The 25448-nt window shown below is 46.1% G+C and overlaps 1 protein-coding gene across 4 annotated transcripts in view; it reads right to left on the reverse strand.

The window, feature by feature from the left end:
- Positions 1 to 251: 251 nt before the first annotated feature.
- The window catches only part of STK40 (serine/threonine kinase 40), a 34303-nt gene continuing 9106 nt past the window's right edge, over positions 252 to 25448 (reverse strand). For 2 of the 4 annotated variants that reach the window (XM_066638866.1, XM_066638863.1), the window contains exons 2-11: positions 15127 to 15240; positions 14214 to 14299; positions 13117 to 13260; positions 12091 to 12318; positions 11661 to 11713; positions 9735 to 9850; positions 8012 to 8156; positions 7386 to 7505; positions 5041 to 5125; positions 252 to 3720 (exon numbers count right to left, since the gene is read on the reverse strand). In XM_066638866.1, coding sequence (XP_066494963.1) covers positions 3502 to 3720; positions 5041 to 5125; positions 7386 to 7505; positions 8012 to 8156; positions 9735 to 9850; positions 11661 to 11713; positions 12091 to 12318; positions 13117 to 13260; positions 14214 to 14299; positions 15127 to 15232 — 1302 coding nt within the window. In that variant the 5' untranslated portion in view covers positions 15233 to 15240 and the 3' untranslated portion in view covers positions 252 to 3501. Of the gene's footprint in view, positions 3721 to 5040; positions 5126 to 7385; positions 7506 to 8011; positions 8157 to 9734; positions 9851 to 11660; positions 11714 to 12090; positions 12319 to 13116; positions 13261 to 14213; positions 14300 to 15126; positions 15241 to 20578; positions 20683 to 22055; positions 22220 to 25448 lie in introns of all 4 variants that reach the window. The other 2 variants (XM_066638865.1, XM_066638864.1) reach the window with 2 other exon arrangements.

Below are 25448 nucleotides of genomic sequence, written 5' to 3' on the forward strand. Positions count from 1 at the left end.
GGCCTGTCATCCAACCTGTAATCCACTAAAACAAAAGCAGCTCACAGAGATTCCTGCCCTTTCGAAAATTTCCTTTCCATCGTTTTTCCAGTTTGCTCTTTCGACTGCAGTGTAGCAAATGGGCTAAACACCCCACTTTACACAGCCCAAGAAGTATTGCTATCTTTTTTTTTTTTTTAAAGGATGGGTTGGGAACAGAGACATACAACCAGATGTATTGGGGAGGGAAGTGTTAAATAGGGAGGGAGGGAGGGGAGAAATGGGAAATGTAGGCTGCCCTGCTCATATTCTTAAGAGGGGGAAGCATTTAAACTCTTTCAGAAGATTCCTAGTGACACATCCTCCTGCACAATCTGTAGAGATATCTAGGCAGTCTCCCCTCCCAGGAAGCCACAACTGAAATTAGAAAGAAGGTTGCTTTGTTTCATTCAGTTGTGGTCCTGGCTGCCCTGCTATCTGATAGCCTCCCACCTGCCATCCCATGCTCAATATTGTTAAGCAAACATGTCAGCCAGGATTAGGGCACTGGCAGCCCCACAAGAAGTTATAGCAGGAACGGGACAGGATCATAAAAATGCAGGTTAAGCACATGCAAAAAAGCTTTTTTATGCCCAATGACCCAGTCCCAGTGAAAATGGGGTTCATTCAAAATCAGCTGTGCACCAGGCAGTCAACCAAGATATGTTGATGTGCAACTTATTTCAGAGTGAAGGTCTGTACCTCTATGCTTCGCCTTTCCTCTATGTGCTTCGTGAGCTGCTACAAGTGATCACCCAGAAAAGCTACCACACAGGCTGTGCCCTGAGAAACAAGATCCGGGAGGCTCTGGAGGATCTTGAGCTGCTGGCTCACCTGCGAGAGGCTAGTACTCCAGAATGAGATAAGTGGTAGTCCCACAGCCAGGCAGATTTGCTACTCTCACCCATGCCCCCCAAAGGTTTTATTTTATTTTTTAGTGTTTCTTGATCCAGCTTCTGTCAGATACTGGATTTTCAGAGTCAAGGTGGCCCACAATGCTTGAAAAGAATTAGGAAATGCCACTGCAGCATATCTGTGTGGCATTCCCAGGCCAAGACAGCATCAAAGACTGGCAACTTGCTACCTTAGGATAGCCAGGAAAACAGCCACAATCCTTAACCCCCAGCTGCAGAACATAAAACAATACTGTCTAGAGCAGCATTTCTCAAACTGTGGGTTTGAGACCCACTAGGTGGGTCACGTCAATTTCAGGTGGGTCCCCCAGTCATTTCGATGTGTATTTTAATTTTAATATATTAGACTTGATGGTATGTTACATGGTCCGTGACTGCATTGACAGAAATGTTACAGATTGGTACTTTTAACAGACTACTATGTATTTATTTTTAGCAATGATAGTCAAATGGGGCTTACTCCCAGGTAAGTGTGGTTAGCATTACAGCCTTGGGGATATTTGGGGAATTTAAAAAAAACAACCACAGATCAATAACTGCCTGGGGGGGTTAGGTAGATTATTTTAAATAATTTTTTTAATTTATTGTAAACTTAATTTACTTAGGCTGCAAGCCTATTCACACCTACCTGGGAGTAAGACCCACTGACTATAACGGGACTTACTTCTGAGTAGATGTGCACAGGATTGGGCTCTCAGTTTCATTTTGTTGCTTGGGGAATGTTACATCACTTTCAGGTTAATAACATCACTTCTGGTGGGTTCTGACACACTGTCATTGCAAAAAAGGGGTTTCGGTCCTAAAGTTTGAGAATCACTATTCTAGATTACTAGTCATTCCCATTCCACCTGGCGTTTTTCAACTCAGCAACAGGAAAGTTAGACTGACCAAAACAGGCTCTGCCCCCACAGCTCCATGGGGGGAGTTGTAGATGGGGGGGCATGTTGCCCTTGAGACCTTTAAGGCGTGTTTTATTTTTAAGAAACAAAAAGTTTCTAGTCATGCAGTTTGGGCAAAAAAAAAAATGCACTCCCATATGGTGAGCCAAATTTCAGAACAGTGGGCCTTTGGTATCCCTGGGGGATCTGTTCCAGGACCCCCTGCGGATACCAAATTCCACAGATAATGAAATCCAGAAGCTGGAAGCCACTTGCAGATGTATTCCAGAGCTCTTCTGAGGCCCTCCAAGTGCAGGTTCTGCAGCCATGGACATTCAAATCCACAGATGCAGAACCCACGGATAAGGAGGGCCCACTGTACTGAAATCCATGCTTGTGCTTCTCTTTTAACCACATAGGAAGACCTTCTCCATGCTGATGGATAGCATGTGGCTGGGAAGTTAGTCATCTATCCTGGTTCTCCACTTGCTCCATGCCACTGTTATTTGTTCAGGCCCCAATGCTACAGCAAAGAAAGGGAAATGCTTGGGGAAAGGTTAAGGGGAAGCCTGGGTAAGGTTTGCCTGAGAACAGGTGAGCTGGCAAGTGAGGCATCTGGTTCAAAGACTGAGGCTCAGAAGCAAAATTTGACCAGTTCGGTGCAACCCCCGGTCATATACACGCTGTTGGGGTGGTTTCTCCCCTCGTGCTGATGCTGACTGGGAAGCACCGACAACGGCAAGACAAAGCAAGAACACACAACAGTGGAGACCAACAGGCCCATTCTGAACTCAAGGCGTATTTGTTGGGTGGCGAGACGAACCGTTTCACATTATCACAGACTTCACCCTTCAACCAGACCACTGTGGGGAGGGAGCAAGAGGGACGTCAACAAAATTAATGCAATGGTACCGCTACCTTGTCATAAGCTACCAATCAAGAGTCAGCACTCCCAGGAAACCCAAAATAATTAGGCAATGGAAAAGAGGGATTGGGATGGGGGAGAAGCAGGCAGAAATCAAGAAGAGCTACATTTAAGAACAGCCCCCTGGCTGCAACTCCTCGCTCCTGCTGGAAGCTGCAAGCAATGCCTCCACAAAGCGATTTGTCTGTCAAGTCTGTGGCTACACAGGGGTATAAAATCAACATCTTACACAAACTATATTCAAACCAGGTGTTAAGTTAAAAATAAAACAAAATAAGAGGGTGTGTGTGTGGGTGTGAGAGTTTGAGAAATAGTTACTTTTATGAAACTTACGGGGGGAAGGGGGAAAACACTGAAACACACGCACTCTTAAGCTTATTCAAACCATATGGAACCAACACACAAACCCCGTGGTCTCTGCAGTTCAACACTTGCGTCAGAAGAAGCCTGCCGCGGCCACCTTGGCCAAGACGCTCCTCGTTTCAGTCCAGAGAACAGTGTGGTTAAAAAAAGACAGAGGTAGATTTCAGAGTCATGATTTAAAAGCAGATTAGTTGTCTAGGCTTGGAGCTAAAGTCCGAGTTCAGCTGTTTTCCCCCAGACAGTTGTGTATTCCCCCTGCCTTCTTGAATGAGCAGGTGAGCCTCACCAATGTTCAGCATGGAGGAAGACTGCTACATCGCTGGGGACCCCAGGCCATGACTATTGCTGTGGCGCCACGTCAGGTGGGCGGTGAACGGGCGACCCTGGTGGTCTGGAACAGGTGCTACTTCCTCAGGTAGCGCTGCGCAAGGATGGCCGCGTCAAGGGGGTTCATTGGCTGGGCATCGTGGCCCAGGCGCCGCACAGGCGGGATGTTCCCAAACTGCCGCTTTTGGAGGAAACCCTTGGCCTCGTGGAGGGTATTCTTCTCTTCGGCCAGCAGCAGCTGCTGCCTCATGTAGTTCTCAAACTCATACTGAGAACACTCTTCAGTCACCTTGGCCTGTGGAAAGAATAAACTGCATCAGAGACCACAAACACAGAACAGCAGTTCATGGCCAAGACCTGTCCCTTCTCAACAGGTTAACCTATTTCTGCCCGGCCCACAGGTGTACACATTTGGTCCCTGTTGCGTATATGCAACGTCGGGCAGAAATGGCTTAAGCAGGGATAGGGGCATCACCGGGAGCTGCAGAAGTGTGTGTGTGGGGGAGGGCTTTTTTTTTACTGCACTGCTACTCCCCCATCCACCTTCGTGTGCTCATACCTCTGCTCTTCAAGAATCCCAGCTGTATGTACACTTTAAAAGGTAAAAAGCTGTACACTATAGCTTTAAAAGGAATGGTAGCGTCTTAACTAAGAGGGGGCTGGGGACTTCTTCTGGTTAACAAGGAGATTAATATCATCTGTGTTCAGGGGGAGGGGGAGAATAATTTCACCACTCAGAGTTTGAGGCTAGCTCAAAGTATTAACCACACACACTTCTAAGAGTTGGTTTTGTTTTTTGTTTTTTTAATATTTTGCATACAAATTGGCTGTGCCTTATGGAGTACTTCTGAGCCAGTGGCTGTGATGCTCCAGTTTTATGAATGTTCAAACATTCCAACTATTCAGTAGCAGAGCTGGAGGGTGCATGGTTAGTACAGCAGTTGCCACAACACGCCATGTAAGTGGCCCCTCCCACTTCTATTCCTTTTTAACAGAAATATATAAAAAATAAATAAGAGGAGAAACAGAAGGCCTACGGCATGTTGTAGGAGCCCAGGGATCAGCTGGATCTGAATGCCTTTGGCAGGAGCTCCCAAACTTTCAGTTGCTAGGGCCACACCACCCAAGTTTTGTTCTTAGGGTGGGCCACAGTGGGTTACATATACACCCCTTGTAACCCCCACCATATGTGGGGGGCCAGATATGTCTCAGAGGCCATTGTTTGGGAACTCCTAGTTTATTAAATGAGGTGTTTGACTGTTTGGTGTAAATTTTCAAGATCTGTTCATGGAAATAAAATCTTTACTGAATTGTTGACTACAGGTTCAATGTTCTTCTTCCGATATGTATTGTCATTCTGCAGGCTGTTAGGTTCTTATGCAGTACAAGGCATTTACTATGCAAAAAAGATTTAAAAACAAATAAGCCTCACAGATGGGATTTGAAATAAATTCCTAGTAATGTTTTGTTTTGCAATTGCAGATCAAAAATTTACATTACATCCGCCATTCAATTTAAAATGTGTATCCACCCCAGAGTTTCTAGAAGACTGCAGAGCAGCGGTTCTCCATCTTAAAGGCTGTGTTTGCCGACTGCCACTTCCAGTGGGACTCACCTCATGCGAGTGTTCTGGATTTGCCACCTGGTCATCGATATCTGGCACCACCTGCAAGGGACCGCTCAGCGAAGACATGGACTGCCTGTAGGACAGACAGGCTTGTGCATCAGATGTGTGCATACCACTGTCAACTAGTCTCACACTGGCTGCAAACTGCCCACTCAACATGCATGCCAATAGACTGCCACACCTACGTACCTTGCTCACCAACAGCAACATGCACAAGGCTCTGATAACGTGGAATTAGGGTTGCTAGCACAGCAATGACATCAAGGTCATGCACGGTGCAGAGATGATTAAGGATTCTTACACATCAGAGTGGGCAGAGGGAGAGAGGAGCTGTGTGCTCATCCGGCACAGGCTACAGAACTGGGAAAGCTCAGGATGCATCTCGGTGATGCAGCCCACACAAAAAGGACACAGTGTGATGTTGGCATGAAAAACTTGAACCATGTAGCAGCTTTTGCCTGATGCAGTTTTGTATATTGTACCTGGGAGCACACTCAAGCCAATGGCATTTCTTACTAAAAGGAACCCTCCAGTCCTTCAGGCAGGTGTTCAAGGTATCATTTTGCAAGATGAAGCAGAACAGCTCTCCAAGACATGTGCCTCATTTCCATGGCCACAGTACTAGAGGGGAGCTTTGTACTAAAGCAGTAGTTCCCCAACTTACCTGGGTCATGGTGCCTCTTCTGGCTTGGCTGGGTGCCACCATCTTAGATCTTGCAAAAGCTCACAAGATCCAAGATAGCAGCACCCAAATCTTGCAAGATATGGGTACTGCCATCTTGGATCTCACAAGATTTTGAAAGATCCAAGATGGTGGTGCCTGCAAGGACAGGTAATTGAGGGGTCACCAGAGACATTCTGTGGCGCTCCTGTGAGTGTGCCATGATTCCCTAAGGCAGTGGTGGCAAACCTATGGCACGCGTGCCAGACAGGGCACGCAGCGCTGTCTCTGTCGGCACACAGCGCTGAGCCAGGCAGCCTGGAGAGGGGTGCTGAAGCTGTGTGTCCCTTTTAAAGAAACCGAGGCTTTTTCCGAGCCCCATGTGTTGGGAGGGCGGGCTGCTTCCCTCCGCCCCCTGCACTCACTGCCCTCCTCTCCCTTCACCCCCACCTGCCCCACATTTGTTTCCGTTTTCAGTTTTGCCTGTTCTGCAAGTTTGGATTGGAGTCTGCTCCTGTGCGTGTCTACTCAGAAGTAAGCCCCATTAGAGTCAATGAGGCTTACTCCCAGGAAAGAGTGGCTGCGATTGCAGCCTTGGAGCTACTGCTGTGCGTGTCTACTCAGTAGTAAACCCCATTACAGTGGATGAGGCTTATTCCCAGGAAAGGGTGCCTGGGATTGGAGTCTGCTCCTCCTCTCCCTTCACCCCCAACTGCCCCGCATTTGTTTCCGTTTTCAGTTTTGCCTGTTCTGCAAGCTTGGATTGGAGTCTGCTCCTGTGCGTCTCTAATCAGAAGTAAGCCCCATTAGAGTCGATGAGGCTTACTCCTAGGAAAGAGTGGCTGGGATTGCAGCCTTAAAGCCCACCCCTGTGCATGTCTACTCAGAAGTAAGCCCCATTACAGTGGATGAGGCTTACTCCCAGGAAAGAGTGTCTGGGATTGGAGCCTGCTCCTGTGCATGTCTACTCAGAAGTAAGCCCCATTAGAGTCAATGAGGCTTACTCCTAGGAAAGAGTGGCTGGGATTGCAGCCTGCTCCTGTGCATGTCTACTCAGAAGTAAGCCCCATTAGAGTCAATGAGGCTTACTCCTAGGAAAGAGTGGCTGGGATCGCAGCCTTAGAGCCCACTTCTGTGGGTGGGGCTTTTTAAAAAAATATATTTTCTTGTTTGAGAAAATGAGCAGTAGCATGGTCTTGCAGCCACCCCCTCCCTGACAATAGTTCTTTACCCAACATGTAATTAGTCTGTGGAACTCTTTGCCACAGGAAGCAGTGATGACAACTTGCCTAGATGCCTTTAAGAAGGGATTGGACAAATTTCTAGAGGAAAAGTTCTTTAAGGGTTACAAGTAATAGTGGGTAAAAGATGTTAATGTACGAGTTGTTTTTTTTCTAAACTAAAACCTCAATATTCAGGTTAAATTGCCGTGTTGGCACTTTGTGATAAAAAAGTGGGTTTTGGGTTGCAGTTTGGGCACTCGGTCTCTAAAAGGTTAGCCATCACTGCCCTAAGGTGTCACAATGCACACTTTGGGAACCCCTGGATTAAAGCACCCAGCAGGGTGACCCATTTTCTTTTCCCACCTAGTGCAGGGCTGCTCGAATAGCCTACTCTTGTCCATTCTTATATTGCTGAACTATGCATAACCCCATCCATTTCCCTTACTCACCAGGAGGAGATAATGGAACTGAGGGAGTCGAGCACTTCAGAAGCTGTCAGGCGCTGTTGAGGATCCAACACCAGCAGCTTCCGGATCAAGCAGACTGTATTTTCTGACACCCGCCCATCTCTGCTGGAGAAAAGCAAGAGTTAGGGAAGGCAGGGAAAATTAGAAGCAAGTCACTGAATTCAGCCCACCCCATCAAGCCAGGGGCGCCAACATCCTTCCACTGGTTCAGTAGAAGGCTGCAACACTTTGCTCTGCGTGATAGTACACTATGGCACATCATGGACTAGATCATGGGTGTTAAACATAAGGCCTGCAGGCCAGATGCAGCCCGCAGAAGCTCTTTAACTGGCCCTCAGGCTCTCCCAGCGCCACCATCAGCTGTTGTCAGCAGCTAAGGTATCACTTGCTGAAAGGGAAGCCCACATGACAGTTGGGCTCTCCAATACTGTATCTTGAAAATATTTTCTCTCCTGTCATTTTCAGCTAATAAGTAAGTAAAAGTGCTCATGTCTGGTCATGATCTTGTTAAAGACATCACATCCAGCCCTCAGCAGATATCATGAATGCTATCTGGCCCACTTTGTGAAATGAGTTGGGCACCCCTGAACTAGAATGTCATTACTCACTCTGGGATGGTATATTCAGCAGCCTTGATCTTGCGGAAGAGCTCCTGAGGGATACTGTCATAGAAAGGGAACTGTCCGTACAGCATAGTAAAGAGGACCACACCCAGCGCCCACATATCACTGGGCTTTCCACGATATGGCCGACCTGCAAGGAACAAGGGGACAGCTAGCGAGTTAGCCAGGTCTGTATGGAGCCACTGCCAAGCCCACTTGGTGGTTGATTTCACATTCTCTTTGCAGAAAGGAGCTCTTCTTCCCCAAGAGGCACATAACATCAGGGAAAGAGAACATGACACTTGCCCAACCTTAATAGGGCAACACAATCTTTACTCCTCCAGTGCAAAAGGAAGGAAATGAAACTCCCCTCCTTCCCTCTAAAGTCACTGGTGGTGATCTGAAGAAACCAGGCACACCTTCATGTGCCTTCTGCCACACCTCTGGTTCATTTTTAATACGTATGCAGAACAGACACTACATGTTAAGATTCCTGCTGTCACCAGGAGTGTAAGGTGGGAAGCAACACCTGCAGTTCCCCCCCCCTCCAGCCCAGAGGACCTCTGCACTGGGTTGTCTGGAAAGTAGGAGGGGAAGTTTAAGATCCAGTGTCTCCCCTGCCCCCTCTATTGGCTCCTCAAGATGTCTTAACGAAGCAGGAGGCACTTGTTAGCACTCTGGTTAAGACAACTGGGGCAGGTTGCTTGTTTAAAACAAGGAAACAATTTAGAAAACAGAGGATGACGGTATAGAAGATAAACAGTCAAATTGTGTACTTGAGATCAAAGGCAAAGTTCAGAAGAAAAACAAACCAAGTTCTGACTAAACTTCCCTATCTTAAAAATTCACTTGCAATCAGGATGACTCAGCTGGTAGATTCTCTTCCAGAACCAAAAGGGGTAGGGCATTTCAGGAATTAACCCTGTCCTTACTGGACTTTTCCCTAACCTGACCAAGATCTTATGTGACCCCCATTTAGTCAGCTCATTTTAATGGGGGGGGGGGGGTCCACTAAAGCTCTGAGACCGACTACTAGTCTGAAACCATCCCCCATCTCCCACTTGGACCAATGACCAGGTCCAGGTCAACCTCCTGGATCCTTGCTGAGTTTTCAGTAATGCCCCTCTGTTCCAAACTGCCTCCCCACCAAGCAATAGCAGAAAGGCAAGAGCTCGCTGCACACCCTAGGTAAAAACTACACTGGTACATGAAACAGAGCTCTTATAGAATAGCGGGTCAGCCTATCACCTTCACCAAGTCAGCATTAGTATATCCAAATGGGGTTGCATTTAGAAGGAGGGTGCCTGTTCAGTACAACTGAGGACTGAGCAGTAGTGAGGGAAGCTCAAGGCAACTATGGAGGCAATTATACTTCTGCCAGAGAGTAGTGTGCAGAAGAAACAAGACCTTCCTTTCATCAGTAAGCCCATTAACACCACAATCCCAAACTGCATAAATTCAGAGCAGCCACTCTGGAGGATCCCAAGTTGCCAAGCAATGCAATTTGCAGGATGAGGGCAAAGTGCCAAGTGTAAGGTCACCAGCCCACCAGTCAGTCCTGATATGACAAAAATGAGATAGATTTTATATCACAAGATAGGAGGAGGAGCCCCCCCCCCACCGCCTGAGACCAGGACAATAAATGAAACAGATCATAAAGCTCTAGGGAGAACAGTGGGGCTGCAAGTGCCATTGCCTCACCCTGCCCCAAGGAAGAAATGCTGCCTACCACTGAGAACATCAGGGCTGATGTATGCTGGACTCCCTCGCTGATCCTTCAAGAGGTCATCTTCACTCACCAGGTGCTTACCAAGGCAGAAATTTGTGATAGTTATCCGGTGGGTCCTGGCAAGGACAAGTGAATTATTGGTAGTTTTTGGAAGATGGGGATAGGTAGAAGAAAGTAAAAACAGAAACAGGCACTGGGTCATCAAAACAGATGCGGAAAGCAGCTTTGAGTACCAACATCAGGTGCATAAATATTGAAAACTGATTGGACTGTGCGTTGTCAATTGAGCTTTTCCATGTAATTATGAATATTACTCAGATGTGCTGGATATTTTCCCATAAATCACAGGCATCTTTTGTTACTGAGGTTTTAATATAGAAAATATGGTGCTGTTGTTGAGTTTTTGTAGTCAATATGTTCTATATAACCAAACTTTTAAATAAATCGGGTTTTATAAAAAGGAGGTGAAAAGCTAAACAATGCAGCACCCTCAAGCAAGTCAGCCTATCCTTTCTCCCCCTGCCCAAATACTGAAGAAGGGGATTTGGTACCAGAAGGGAACTTCTCAAGTTACCTGTATTACTCAAGGACCTACAATACTGAACATCTGAGTCAGGCCAGAGCACTAGAATTCTATATAAAATAGTCATCTTATCTTCTAACAAGATGGTGAAAGCAGCAAGCTTGAAAGCCACTTAATTTATTTATTTATTTTAAAGAAGCTAGCTGTGTATGGACCTATCCATGTCAGCAACATTCCTGACTACAATTGCCAGGAACCCTAATCTGTCTGGGCCTAAAGGAGAGGGTGGTGGCAGCCACTTAAGTTAGACTCATAAGTAAACTGGTTGGCCAAGTCTCACGTGATTGTTGGAAAGCAACCCAGGAGTAGTTCACAAAGTGACAAATTGCAGAGTCACCAAGAGCAATTTAGATACTGGCATCACATGACTGGGCTGATGGGCAACCAACACAATCTGTCCCACAACTTTCTCCAGGGCTTCCATCTGTCTCTTCCCTAAAAATTCTGAATGTCATCTTTATGTCTACCTGAAAAATAGCAAAAACTAACAGGTTGCTCACCAACATGTGGACTTGGCTCCAAAGACCTGCTTGGGCATAACCATGAGAAACTTTGATTTCTCCTCTGGAGCATCCCATGCCATATTAATACATTGCATGCTTGGGAAAAGCTATACGAATGCTCACATGTATTATGCTGATGGAATCTTTACAACTACAGTGGGCTGTCTATATCCGTGGAGGATCTGTTCCAGGACTCCTCACAGAAACCAGATTCCACAGATAAGGGAACAGATTGGGGGGTGGGGGGGCACCTGACATACCAGAAATGGCTTCTGGTAACATTTGATCATGGAACAAAAACTGGTCATGCCTGGGAGGTCCTCTGAAGCCCTCCAGCCACAGGCTTGGCATCCACAGATATTCAAATTAGCAGTTGCTAAGCCCATAGATAAAGAGGGTCCACTGCAACTTTTAAGGCAAGCATTACGGGGAACCGAGGCTGAAAGGAATAGTTTGCCCAAGGCCACCTAGCAAACTCTAGGGAATAGTTTGCCCAAGGCCACCTAGAGGGCAAGAAGTCCTGATTTGCAGATTATCCTCATGGCTGCTAAACTACACCAACCCTGTACAAACATCCCTGTTTCTGAATAGCATATATGGTACTGGGGGCGGGGCTGCTACTCAAGATGACACATCTAAATCTTCCCTGGGTGCAGAGGAGTAGTCATGTGGTTCCTTGGATACAATCCAGGCTGTGATTCTCATGCCAAGGCAAACAAAAAAGCCTTTCCAGTCTGATGTGACCTTCACATGCTTATTGGCCAAGCAGCAACAGAAATCTCACTGGCTGAAGACACACACCCCAGAGGGAAAAACTGTCAATTCTAAAGCAGGGCTCACCTTTTGTTAAGCACCATATTCCCCAGCTTCAAGTCTCTGTGCACAATGTTCTTCTGTAAAGAGAGAATTTCTACTAGTACACAGCACCCAGATTGTTTTGTCAGATATAAAATCCCAGCTAAGTACAGTAGTAAATACTCCCCCGCCCCGTTTCAAAGGATAGAGGATGGAATGAATTATGATCTTTCCATTTCACTTCACTGCCCCAGCTGCATTCTATAGTCTGTGATTCAGTGACTCTCCCTCTGACTAAAGGTGGATGCAAGAATTAAACAAAGTTCTCCTTAGCTCAGTGTCAACTGCCCTGACTGGCGGAGCTTGATACCCAAAGATGCCCTTAACTGGAGATGCCGAGCCCAAGGGTTGCTATGAGCCTGCAATGGCCCTAATTTGTCCTCACAGTACTTTGGAACATGTGCAGAAACAGTACCTTGTGCAAGGCTTCCACAACCCGGACAACATCATAGAAGATCACGACAGTCTCCCGCTCACTGAGGCGCTTCTCCTTGATGACGTAGTGCTGGAGGTTGATTAGGTCAGCAGTCTTGTCACTGAAGTCGTGGGCACAGAGGCAGTCCAGCACCAGGCAGATGCGCTTCTTCATCTTCCGGACCATCCGGTTGGATTCCAAGTCTTCAACAAACTCATAGGCTCGATCCTGCAAAGCCCCAAAGAGGAAGGGGGCAGAAGTTTGTTTAGGGAGCAGCAAACTCTTCCCAGTCACCTCCACCTATAATTCCTACATGCGCGACTACCAGATACTAGCATCCTAGATACCATCTTGCCATGATACCTGGTCCCAAGCCTCAGACTTCTGCAACACAATCATGAATATGGGACTGATAGAACCCAGTTAGATCCTTGCCATTTAAAGGTCTCTGTTCCACCAGCCTGTAGCACACAGGAGCACCTGTGGCAAGCATAGAGGGCAATGCCCCCTTGACTTCTCCAACCACATGCCAAACCCACATAGATGGCGGGGGGGGGGGCAAGTATGAAGATACATATTCCTACCTGATGCCCCACAAGCACAAGACTCCTCTTGCCCCATGCCAGAGACTGAACATTTTGCTGAAGCACTACCTAAACCTATTGGGGCCAGCTGTGGCCAGACCAGTACAAAGAGATATTTTATTGACAAGATAGGAGGCAGAAACATGGGAGCTGGATCTGGGGCACTGATAGCCACTGCAAGCCATAGCAAAGGATGTGGGAGAAATCATCAATCAGAAAAATGGGAAAGACTGGTTGAAAGGCCAGCCAGGTCTTTTGAAGAGCAGGGAACTATGGATACTGGATCTGCTGATGCAAAGGGGTACATGCACATTTAAGAACACAACACTTGGTTTAAGAGCACAACCCTCCTAAGCTAAAGGGGCAGAATTGCAGCATTGAACAGTTGCACACGGAGCTCAGGCCAGTAGCTACAGCCAGCTTCCAAGGGGGTTGCCATTACCTGGAAGAGACCATGATGGTGGACCACGCCGTCCTGGTTGTGCAGGAGGGAGAGAAGGGAGTATTCTGTGTGTAGCAGCATCTTGCCCTGACGTTCCTCTTGCGTTTCTGCTCCTTTGTCATTCCTGTCCTCCAAGGTGAGAATCTTTTGGAAAAGAAACAAAGGAGAAAGAAAAGCTACATTCCACTCAAGAGGACCAACAAGCCCATTCTAGGACTCATGCTTTGAATATTACAGTTGCACTGAAAACCCTGGTGTCTGGGATATCTCTCATACGAGAGCTTATTTCAACTGTTTCTTTAATGCATCAGGCTCAAGCAGGCACAGAATGGGGAGATGGGAGGGGGAACATCATCTTTCTCAAATACTGTCCCACCCCTGATGGGCTTCCCCATTGGCTCATCTGTGCTCCAAGTCCAATAGTTCCAAAAGAACACGTCTTTTGCATGTAGACAGTCCCCAGCCCAACTTGGCTTTTTTGATGGGAGCGAGAAGAGAGAAATTAGTGAAAGTCCCACTGTCTCAGAATGTGTCACAAGCCAACACATTTTTGATGGTCCAGAGATTTCTATAGTGGTTCTATGGAAAGATATTTGGGGGGCACAATTTAAAGGACTTCAGACTGAAGGGCCAAGAACAGCCACTCTGCCTGCGAGAACCACTGTCTGTTGCAGTAGACAGAACTGGAATTAATGGACCAATGGTCTGACTTCACGTAATGTAGTTGTCAATACTTATTTGATAATGCCAACTGAGAAACCAAGAAGGGTCAGGACTAGAGAGGGCAACGCAGCTCTGCTTCAACCACAGAGCCTTCCTTCCCCAAAGATTTCCCTTTCAGAAAAGAGGATACTGCTCTGATCACTGACAGAGGGAGCACTAAGAAAGGTGATGCAGCCTTAAGCCTCAAACGGACCTGCACTACCTTCTCCAATCCAGACCTCCCTTTGCACCTTTCCACTGTGGTGCACTTTAGTCAAACATAACCTCACTCTGTCTGCTTGTGTGACATTCAAGACTAGAGAGTGCTGCATTTGTTTCTAAGATCTAACCAGCTGCCCTCTGGGGTGCGGGGAACAATTCCATATTCTGTTTACCTTGAGTTGGTAAAAGTCATCTGTTCCGTCCTTTCTTGCCAAGCACTGGACAATACTTGGCACAGGGGAGTTGCCCAAGCGAGGCCCTGGATACAAAGAAGCAGAGCAAATTGTTTTCCTTGTGCTGCAACACCTAAGCTGTTCACAGCTGGTGGGCTCACCATCCACCCTAAACACCAGGATGCTCATTTCTGCCCAGTGTGGATTATGAGCCTTGCCATTAAGCATCTTCAGTCTCCACCTACACAAAGCCTTGCTTTGTGAAAGGCCTTTTATAGGCCTTGAGTAGTTGCAAGATCTTCATTCATTCATATAAGTTCCATCTCGAATATATTCATTTATGTTAATTTATTCCAATTTTAAATGTAAACTAATTCCTTTTTCCCTGGCTCCCGACACAGTGTTAGAGAGATGATGTGGGTTCCTACCAAAAAGTTTGGACACCTTATATTGGATACAAGACCAGATGCTACCAGGAGTCACAGTGTGCCATGCAATGGAAGAAACTGGGGCATATAAGGCCTCTGGCCACGAATGGAGGAAGAAAACATTATAGCCAGGGTTAGGTGCTTCATGTGTTTCCATGGGAGTGCAGAATGTGGTCCTGAGGAAGTTCATCTCCCTTAGAATCTAAGCTTTCAACTTGAGAAAAAAATCAAATTGCTAGAACTCTGATATGCTTCAAAACATGCAGACAACACCCAATGAGAACTCAGAAGGTGGAAAACAGAAAGGCTAAGACTTCCAAGAGGCAAAACATTACTGTCCTACATCATTGAGAGCGAATTAATCATGTCAAACAAAAATAATGCAAACTTAATTAACTGGCATGGTTCATACAAACTGCAGAATAGGCTACAGCTTGCAGCCCTCCCAAGGCACAACGTAGCAGAAAGAATTCCCCAATATGTACCGAGAATGAATGGCCCGGCCCGCTTGGCATTGTTGCTGGAAATCCCTGCACAGAGAGCCTTGGCGGATGATTCCCCACCTCCTCTGTCTGCTGCTCGCCGCTTCATCCTGAGTTCTGGAAAAAAGAAAGCAGACAGACATACTCCATGAGGCCCAAAGGGAGCTCCCTTACCCTCTAAGGCAGGGGTCTCCAAACCCCGGCCCAGGGGCTAGATACAGCCCGCGGAGAGCCTCTATCTGGCCTGCGGCCACTCTCTGATCCCCTGAGAGCCTCTGGCCCAGTTAACCAAACACAACCAGAGTTGTGCTTGTGGGGTGGGGGAATGCGGGTCCATTTAAGTGTGCGCGCTTTATATCTTGGGCTGTCTTAGTGCTTGAAGAAATCCTGGACATTTGAGCCCATTCATTCATTCATTCATTCATTCATTCATTCATTCAGGCTCCATCTCTAATGTATTTATTTAAATTTTATATTTAATTTTTTCCCCCTGGCCCTCAACACCATGCAAGATATTTCATGCGGCCCTTTGGCCGAAAAGTTTGGAGACCCCGCTCTAAGGTTAGGTTGGCCCAGGCCTTTTCCTCCCTCCACAGCACATTCAAACCTTTACCACCGTGACAGAGGCTGGGTAGTCGCTATATAAAAGCAGCAGTAGGGACTGAAAAAGGCATAGAGCAGTAGGGACTGAAGATGCAAGCCAACCACAGTCAAGCAGAGCTTTGAATGACAGTATTTCTCTTGGGGCAAAAGCCCCAAGAAATAATGAAGCCAAGCTGTGTTGAGCTGGGGTTATGGGTGTGCTACCTGAGTGTTTCAACTGAAACTGAACCAAAATATTTGGTTATTGTAAACTAACAGGTGAAACCCCAACCTACCCACTCCTATCTCTCCAAAACACTCATCACCTGTAGTTCCTAAATCTTGTACAAGACAAACAGGAATCTTTCTTCTCTCACCTGCTCACCTTCATTCCCAGCATCCTCCTTCCCTTCCATCACCTGACACAACAACTCAGGGAAAACTAAAGGGAGAACCAGTCAATGGAGGGAAAAATGCATACTGTACTTCAGATTCAGTTTTGGGATCTCAGGGTGCAAGTCAAGCCAGCATTACCCAGTTTAGGGGTCCTACTCAAACAGGAAAATCTGGCCTCAATGGAATTCTGCAAAACAGAGATAATGACAAACTGGACCAACTGCCCATCCACCTATCTCCACTCAAAAGTGAAGAACTGCATTATATTTGCTTTGAAGCCAGGGACAGCCTTGGCAAAAAGGACAGACACACTATACTCTTAATTCACTCCTGCAGGCCGTCACCTGCACAAGTACATTCATACTCTTGGTAACTTCCCAGTCCCAACAGGACACGAAAAGGCCAGAGGAACGTGAACTGAGGCCCAGGTTCAGATGTCACTGCCGGTCTCCTTCTGCTACCTCTTTCTCTCACACAACTGGTTTATTTATAAGCACAAGATTTTCAGCTGCAGCAATTTCTCCCATCTGGCAGGCAGACCTGGAGCTTTGGTGATTACAACTGAAGTGTGAGCACTCATTGCTCAGAAAAAGCAGACCAGTAAAGCAATAAGAGCATCACAAACTAATATGTAAGCTCTCCCTAAATAAAATACAGGTAAAGTCAGAGACGCTGGAAATTTTGAAGTTACAGGATACTCACCTAAAACTTAGACCTGAGAATATTTTGCAATTTTAAGAGCAAAATGCCAGAGTGAGGGGAGTTCTAAGAGATTATCTACATTTAAGACCTACTTTATGAACCTGGAGCAACTGCAGACTGAAACACAAGCTCATGTTCTGGATGAAACCTCCACAAGTTGTGGCTTTTGGAGTGGAGAGCTGCAGGAAGAATGGATAAATTGAGTGCATTCTCCACTCTTTTGTATGCTACCACCCACACAGACCACAGGAATACTGAAGTCATACTGAAACCAGGATCTGAACATGGAATTTTTTTAATTTTTTTTTTTAAAGAAGGTTATCATAAGGGTGACTGTGAGCCCATTCAGGCCTCAGGTGCACATTACCGCCCATCCAAGACTGAGGTACCCATGCACAACGTGACACAAGGAAATGTGAGAGAAGTTCCCACGCTGCTAAGCTGACAGGCACGCAGAACCAATGAATCACTTCTGCCCGGAGACTCCTGGCAGGCACAATCTGTCATCCAACTTGAAACGTCAGCTGTTACTGTTGCAGCAGAACAGGAGGAAGAGAGACGCCCAAGTGGCCAGGAGCCAAGGGAATCTCTTAGAAGTGTTTTGCGTTCAAACCAAGGGGAACTGAGGCCCACAGAGGAAACTTCTGCAACATCTCCTGTGGTTTCTGAACAGTCACTGGGAAAGAGACCCCATGACAGCTTTGCTCAAGCTGTGGGACAAACCAGGCCGAACTGCTGACACCAATCTCTACTGGGTGGAGGGACTCAGTTAGCAGTAGCAATGGGAAAAGAGCCAGAGGTTTGGAGGGTCTCAATATAGCCTATAGGGTGCCTAAAGAACAGTACTCTACAGGACTGGAATAGGAGGCAGTGCCCCTGTTATCCCCTATGAATTTTTAGGCTCCTGTGGTTTATCCTACAAATTGAAACTTCCCTATTGTCTTTGCTTCTTTCAGTACCAAAGCATTTCTGACACCAAACACATCTGCAAGTTTTTTTCTGGAGAAAAAAACCAGGAGTACTTTACCTTATTATGGGCAGAGAGAGGAATGCATGATAGCAAGAGATCCACAGTCTGCCTCTCTGAGATCACTCTACACATGAAAGGACTGCATAATCAATAGTCCACCTGCCACTTGAGTCATCATGGCAGCACTATCATCTTGTATACCTAACAGTATGTACTTCGGGGAGGAAGGATCACAATATGGACCTTGTACAGTATGGTACAGCCACATCAACAAGTGCAGTAGAGTACAGGGGCCGCTACTCAAAACAAAGAAATGACTACCATCATCCTGAAAAGCTCAGTGTTATTAAATTTTTTTAAAAAAAAAACTTTTTTGAGCCCTAATAAGCAGCAGGAAATCTCAAAGGCCTGCAGAGGCCATGCCCACTGATGACCTCCAAGTAAGAAGACAGCCGAAAAGAACTTGAGTCAGTGTTCTGCAGAGCACTCTGTCAATTCCCTTCATAAACTATGCAAGGTTAGCAATGCACACACAAAAGCTTAGTTGAGTAATCTGGGAAATTTTGGACTGAGAGAATATGCAGCTTTGGCCACAAGCATACAGAAAAGGGGAAGGAGCAGAGGTCAGCAGAACCCTGATGGTCTCCCAGATGCTCTCTGAGCTTTGGCCTTTTGCTCTGAATTTGGCTGCTTCTAGGAGCAAACAAACATCTGCTTCGTTACACTATGCGCTGCTGGCAATAAGCAGCCCAGCAAAGCAAAACTCCTTCCGCTACTGAAGCAAAGCTCACAGATAAGCTGCCGCCCCTTCTTGGCTCCCATTCAGTTTTGCAGAATGGCTGTATTTTTAGAGGGATGCTGCAGTTTTTGGAGTTTCGTCTAGAGTGTCCTGAACTAGCTATTCAGAAGTTTATCCAAAAGAGACTGCACAAAAGGGACCTGTGTGTGGGCTGGCAAAGCTGTCGGGGAGGGAGGAGTGTTACAGAGAAGAAAGACAAAACAGTTTAACACACAGCAGTAGATGGGGAATTAAGATGCCAAAAAACTTTGCTTGCTAGGCTTACTCCATCCTTAACTTTCTAATAAAAAACTATGCCTAAAAATTGGAATTATAACCAATCATGACCCTGCAATCGTAAGTCATCCTTAGAACAGGGGTGTTCCATATAGAGGGCAGAAGTTCGCATTCAGGGTGTCTGCTGAGGGCTAGAAGTGACGTAATTAACCAGAAAGTGACATCATTAAGCAGCTGGTGGTCAGAAATCAGCACTTTGTTCTCATTAACTGCATTAACTGCAAATGACAGAAGAGAAAATACACAAATCTTGATCATATTTCAAGATATGGGAGAGCCCAATTTTCATGTGGGCTCCTGTTTCAGCAGTAACGCCTCAGCGCCGCATCTAGCCCCCGGGCCTTATGTTTGATGCCCCTGCCTTAGAAGGATGAAAGGAAACCGAACAGCTCAGTGCTGGCCTGGACACAGCCTCAGGGGATCCCTTCCGCAATTTCTAGTTCACCTTTATAGAATCACAAGGATTCTATAGCCTGCCACCTGGCTCAGGACTCCTTACACTGAAAGTCAGTAACTCTTCAGGGTCTCAGAGCAGAGGCTGAGGCCACCCAGGGGTAACATGACCTTACACGCAACCCCATGTTGACTCTTTAGCTGCCAATGAGGTCTAGAAAAGAAAAAAGCTCCTTACCATGTTTCTTGTGCAGTTTTTAAAAACCCGAAAGTGCAAAACTTCTGGTTTTCTTTAAATAGATGGCACAAATGAAGGAGCTCTTTCTTTGTCCTTGTGAGTAAAACTGCACTTCTGGGTTTAGAAAAGTACAAATCAGCAAGGTAAGGAAGGGGGATGATCTGCTTGTCGCTGACCTGCATGGGATATTTGCAGTTTGCATCAGTGGCAGGCTGGAGAGAAGAGGCAACAGATACAGGGTGAACCATATCCCCAAAATGCTGCCACCTCGGAATCCACCATAGATGCAACCTGCTTCAGCTCACAACATGGTTGGGCCAGCAGTGATTTTGCGGCCACTATGAAACACACTTCACGTTGAGAGTCACCAGCCAGGGTAAATTGGCAAAGTACCAGACTGGTCACCTCTGCTTGCAGAACACCTGCATAATTGACTATTCTCTTATATGCCAAGACCCCTCCCTTTCTCTAACTCCTGCCTGCATTTATGAGTATCTATGGTTGGCAATACCCTAGGCCAATATTTCTCAAACTGTGGGTCGGGACCCACTAGGTGGGTCACAAGCCAATTTCAGGTGGGTCCCCATACATTTCAATATTTTATTTTTAATATATTATGTTTGATGCTACCATGCTATGTGACTGCATTGGGGAAGTGTTACAGACCTGTACTTTGAATAAGCTACTATGTATATTCTTTTAACAATGATAATAAATGGAACTTACTCCGGGATTTTGGAGGGTAGGATTGTAGCCTAGGGTTGTTAATACTCTTCCTGCTTGATGATGTCACTTCCGGTCATTACAGCACTTCCGGTGGGTCCTGACAGATTCTCATTCTAAAAAGTGGGTCCCGGTGCCAAATGTGTGAGAACCACTGCCCCAGGCACCTAAAAATATTCACATTCCAAACCACTGAAATAAATTCCCCAGACTGGACAGACACTGCACACCAGCACTGGGCACACAAATTACAAGCCATGCTTACACGCATTACAACCATCTCTTTCCTTTATTACAGTTTCACTGTTCTGGCATGATTTCCCCGAAAAGGAAACCACAGGTTAGTGAAAGTGCTGAAAATTTCATGAGGTATTACCTAATCCAGCACACTGAATTATGGAGTTCCTGGAGCAGGAGAGAAAGACCAACTACTGGGCCAGTTTCCAATCTGCAGCGTAGACATGCCCTGGCTGATGGAATCTGTTAAAAGCACAACAAAACTTTGTTGGCAAAAGACTGCAAGTAACAGGCCTTTGCTACGCTGACACCTTCAGGGACTCATCTGCTGCAGGAATGCGTAGATTCTTCATGTTGTGCTGCTCCACAATTAGCGACAAAAAAGAGGACATGAGAATCATCATGGGAGGTCGATTCCCAGAGACAGACCACCGCCTTATTGGAGAAAGTTATGCAAAGAGCCCCATGCTCTTGTTGCCCCTGCCAAGCCAGCCTGAACTTCAATCAGATCTCATTCAGCAACAGGTGAGAATGCTGAATGCAAGTAACTGTTCTCACAACCAGACTTCAATTGAGAGGAAATTCAGCTTGGCAAAAAGCAAGCAAGGTTTATGCTCACTGACAAGTTCACTGCACATACACAAATGCAATGTACACTTATTCTCCCAGAGGTACATATATTTAAGCCCATCCCAGATGCTGCTCAAAGGCAACAGTTCTCCAGCAGGTTGCTCTCTAGACAAGCTTAGAGTCCTTCACTGGCAGAAGGTATGCGAGCTACATGGGCTTGGCAAGCTGAGCTTGGAGGGAGCCACAAGGCTTACCTTTCTGACCAAATGTGGGCAACGGGGCTGAGGCAAGCAGAGCCAGGGAGGCTATGACACTCCAGAGAAGTGAGTCAGTTCAATCATGACACCCAACAGCTGCTCTCATTCACCATCTCCAAACCATAGGATACTTCAGTCATTGGACAGCTAGGCACAGCAGGAAGACCGTGATGATATCGGACATTCATTTCTCACTTCAAAAGCAAGCATTCTTCTTCTGGTTACCAGCTACGTTCAAAGACATCCATGTCTCCCCTAACCCCCACACATTCACAAGCCTTGGTTCATAAAATTTAAGTCAGAGCTCCCCTACCAGAAAAGCAGCTTGTTCTGGGGGACTCCTTGTACACTACAGCTTCAAAACAAGAAGGTGGATACAGTAAAATTCCCATACTGTATGGACTGAACATGTGACTGAAAATGTGACTGAACTTCCACATGATGTTCCCTGGATGCCTGCCATTTTCACATGGAGATCTAGCTCAGTGGTAGAGCCTACACTCTGTATGTCAGGTCCAAGGTACTCTCCGGTAGCAGAGTCCAAAAAAAGGTTCAAGATTCTGGAGTCACGATTCATTGGAAGAGAAAAGAAAAAAGCACAGCACAACTCTATAAGTAACCTCCACATACTTACTCCCAGGCGACTGCTAAAGCATTGCAGCCTTAACCAGCAAAGTGCTTCACAACCATTATTGTTCTCTGTGATATAAATAATTGTTTATTCTTGTTTAGGGAGGGCTAAAATAGCACAGTGGTCAATCTCTATGAAGCAGAAAGTTCAAATCTCACCTTTCCCATTAACTGACGGTAGCCTTACGCAAACCACACAATTCGAGGGTTGGTATTGTGAATGAACTGTAATGTCAGGATTTCCCTGGCTCCGATTTCATCTCTGGCATGAAGCCACTACGCAAAGTTGGACAAGCCACTCCAGCTCAGCCTCAGCTCTGCAGCTGTCATTGGGGGATAACAACATTTAGTGTACTTACTTTCTAGGGTTGTTATAAGGACTACATCAGGATAATATATATATGAAGTGCTCAGTACCTTCACAATGCTCTATACAAATGCTAATTAATAACACCACAACCTTAGCTCCCACATCAGTAATATGGAAATAATAGTACTAACATACTTTATAGGATTGCTGAGGTAATGTCTGAAGTACTTCAAACACTCAAAAGCACTTAACTGTGCTTGATATTATTAATGAAAAAAATGACATGCTTTGTCTACATCTATAGACTACAGCCAACTAAAGCAGTAGGTTTAAGTTCTCAGTCTGTTGAACAATTCAATTTAAATACCAGATTGCAGGTTCAGAAAAAGGGATTGTGGCAGGCAGACCAAAGGCAAACCTGACCTTTCAATACTGCCTTAATCCCCAGTTTGATCAGGACTCACTGTCCACTATCTTGAGAAAAATCACATTTCCCAGGGGCTGACACTCCTCTAATCTCCATTAAATTAGTACTCAGTGTAATCTGGTGCAGCCCAGAAACTGAGTCATAACCCCTTCTTTAAACAAAACCCTCCTATTTAATTGGCCACAAGGGGGAAATTGGAGGGAGCTAACTAGGGGTATAAATTTGGAGCTAGTTTTGCAAGAAAGCCCCAGAAACAAAGATATCTAGGGATTTATCTTAGCTTAGTGGCAGAGCACATTTTTCCAATATAGAAGATTCCAAGTTCAATCCTTAGCATCTCCAGGTACAGAAGTGTCCTGTCTGAACTGCTGGAGAGCCGATGCCATTCAATACTCTCTACTGAGCTTAGGTAACCAATGGTTCAAATAACTACAAGATAGTTACTGGGGTTCAGTTGGGACATACCCAGGCTGTCTCTAGCTGAAGGCCAGGCATAAGCAGACTTTGACAACACTTCCTCAGTGAGTCAACAAGAGAAGTTCTCTTGCTGGAAGTTTTGCCCAGGAGATGCACAGGTTGCAGAGTTAAAGCACCTAGGCTTTCCAAGGTCAGGGATGCCCCATGTCTGCATGGCATTATGCTGATGATGGCCTGCCATAACTATTTTTACATCTGCAGCTGGCAATGTTCCCAGCAATTCACAAATAAATTAATCAGTTCCACCAAACCAGCTTGTTCTGCATCACCTATACAGGGGTCAGCCACTGCTGGGCCACAGACTCAAGTCTCTCACCTTTGCTCAGCATGTTTAACACTACTACAAAACAGATTTCATGGTCTGCAGCCTTGCTTCAATTTCATACTGTATCCAGAGAAAACACTACAGCAATAGTCAGGCACAGATCTCTGAAGTGGGAAGGGATAGCCAAGATAATTATGACGTGCAGAAAACACCCCAGAGCTCTGAAATCAACCAGGAATGGAATTGCATCAAGCAGAGAAGCAATGCTTTCGCTTGAGTTGCCTGGGAAACAAAGCAAGCAAAGGGGGGGGGGGAATCATTTTTCTAATGTGGGGAGGAAGAGTGTTCAAGTGAATTCCAAAGAGCTCTACTCCAGACTTTATGAAGAGAGACAAGGAATTAATGCAATTCTGGGGAGTTATAAGGAGATGGCTTCTTTCCCATGTATCCTGAAAAGAAGGGGGAGGCAGGAAGAGAAAAAAAGGACCCAATGAAAGAACTGTACAAAAGATGACATTTCTAGAATGGTTGAGAATGCAGATGTGCCCAAAGGTTTCTATTAACCCAATACTACTCCTCAGAAGACTAACTCCCCCGGAACACATTCCTTTGAGGGGGAGCCCCCATCTGAAAGGGGGGAAGGGATGTGTGTAGGTGGAGAGGTTCATCTATGCAAGAGGCTCTGCAGCAGCAGACAAGACATTCACTACCAGCCTTTTCTGGCTGACAAGTGAAGAACCACCACCACACATGAAGGACTCCCAATTCTGGAATGAAACAGACAGTGTCATACCCCACCGTATGCCAGCGACAGGCAGGTGGAGGGAAAAAGGAGAATCTAAGTAAACATGAACTTAGCTGAAATGGAAACATATGTTTTTATATGTGGATCTTGCTTAGTAAATGCATGAAACGCTGAGGAAAATCTTTCCTTACTGAGTCTTGGTTTCTTCCTGATTATTTCCTCTATTTCAGTGGTTCCCAACCTGTGGTCCATGAGTTGGTCCACAGGTGGTCCGTGAGACCCTGAGAAGTGATCCACAAGGTCTCAGAAAAAAAGATAATCATGTTCAATCACATCCAACATCGTGCCAAGCAAGCTCTCCCCCACAGACATGTTCACTGCATCTGTGAGCAGTTCATTCTTTGCCCTCTACGGTGGTCTGTGGGAGAGTGCTTGCTTGGTGAGACACTTCGCCATGGGCCACCAGAGAGGGTGGAGAAAAGACCTCCCACAGCTCACAGTTTCAGGGCCTCTCCAGCACTCCCCCATGGACAACCAAATTTAGTCCAATTTGGATCAGGTTCAGAGGAGAGTGATGAGAATGATCAAAGGGCTGGAGAAAAAGCCCTATGAAGAAAGGCTGAGGGAACTTGGTAGCCTAGAGAAGGCTGAGAGAGGATATGATAGTGCTCTTCAAAGACCTGAAGGGCTGCCACATGGAAGAATGAACAATTTTGTTCTTCACTCCCTCTGAGAGTAGAACTAGATTCAATGGGTACAAACAGCAAGAGATGAGATTCTGGCTAGACATCAGGAAGAAATTATTGATGGTCAGGGTGGTTTGGTAGTGGAACAGATTGGTGAGGGAGCTGATGGATTCTCCCTCACTGGAGATCTTCAAGCAGAGACTTGGTAGGCACCTGCTGAAGATGCTCTAGAACAGGGGTGCCCAAACCCCAGCCCAGGGGCCACTTGTGGCCATCAGGGGCTCCCAATCAAGCCCTTGGGGAGCCCCCAGTCTCCAATGAGCCTCTGGCCCTCCAGAGACTTGCTGAAGCCCATGCTAGCCTGATGCAACTGCTCTCAGCATGAGGACAACTGTTCGACTCTCACCTGAGCTGTGGGACGAGGGCTCCCTCCACTACTTGCTGTTTTCACATCTGTGTTGCAGATGCAATGGCAGAGAAGGAAAGGCTGCTCTTGCTTTGTGCAAGGCCTTTTATAGGCCTTGAGCTACTGCAAGACCTTCATTCATTCATTCAAGTTCCATCTCTAATACATTCATTTATGTAAATTTATTCAAATTTGAAATGTAAATTAATTCTTTTTTCTCCTGGCTCCTGACAGTG

Source organism: Tiliqua scincoides, chromosome 10 (genome assembly GCF_035046505.1).
Source record: "Tiliqua scincoides isolate rTilSci1 chromosome 10, rTilSci1.hap2, whole genome shotgun sequence".
Taxonomy (NCBI): Eukaryota; Metazoa; Chordata; class Lepidosauria; order Squamata; family Scincidae; genus Tiliqua; species Tiliqua scincoides.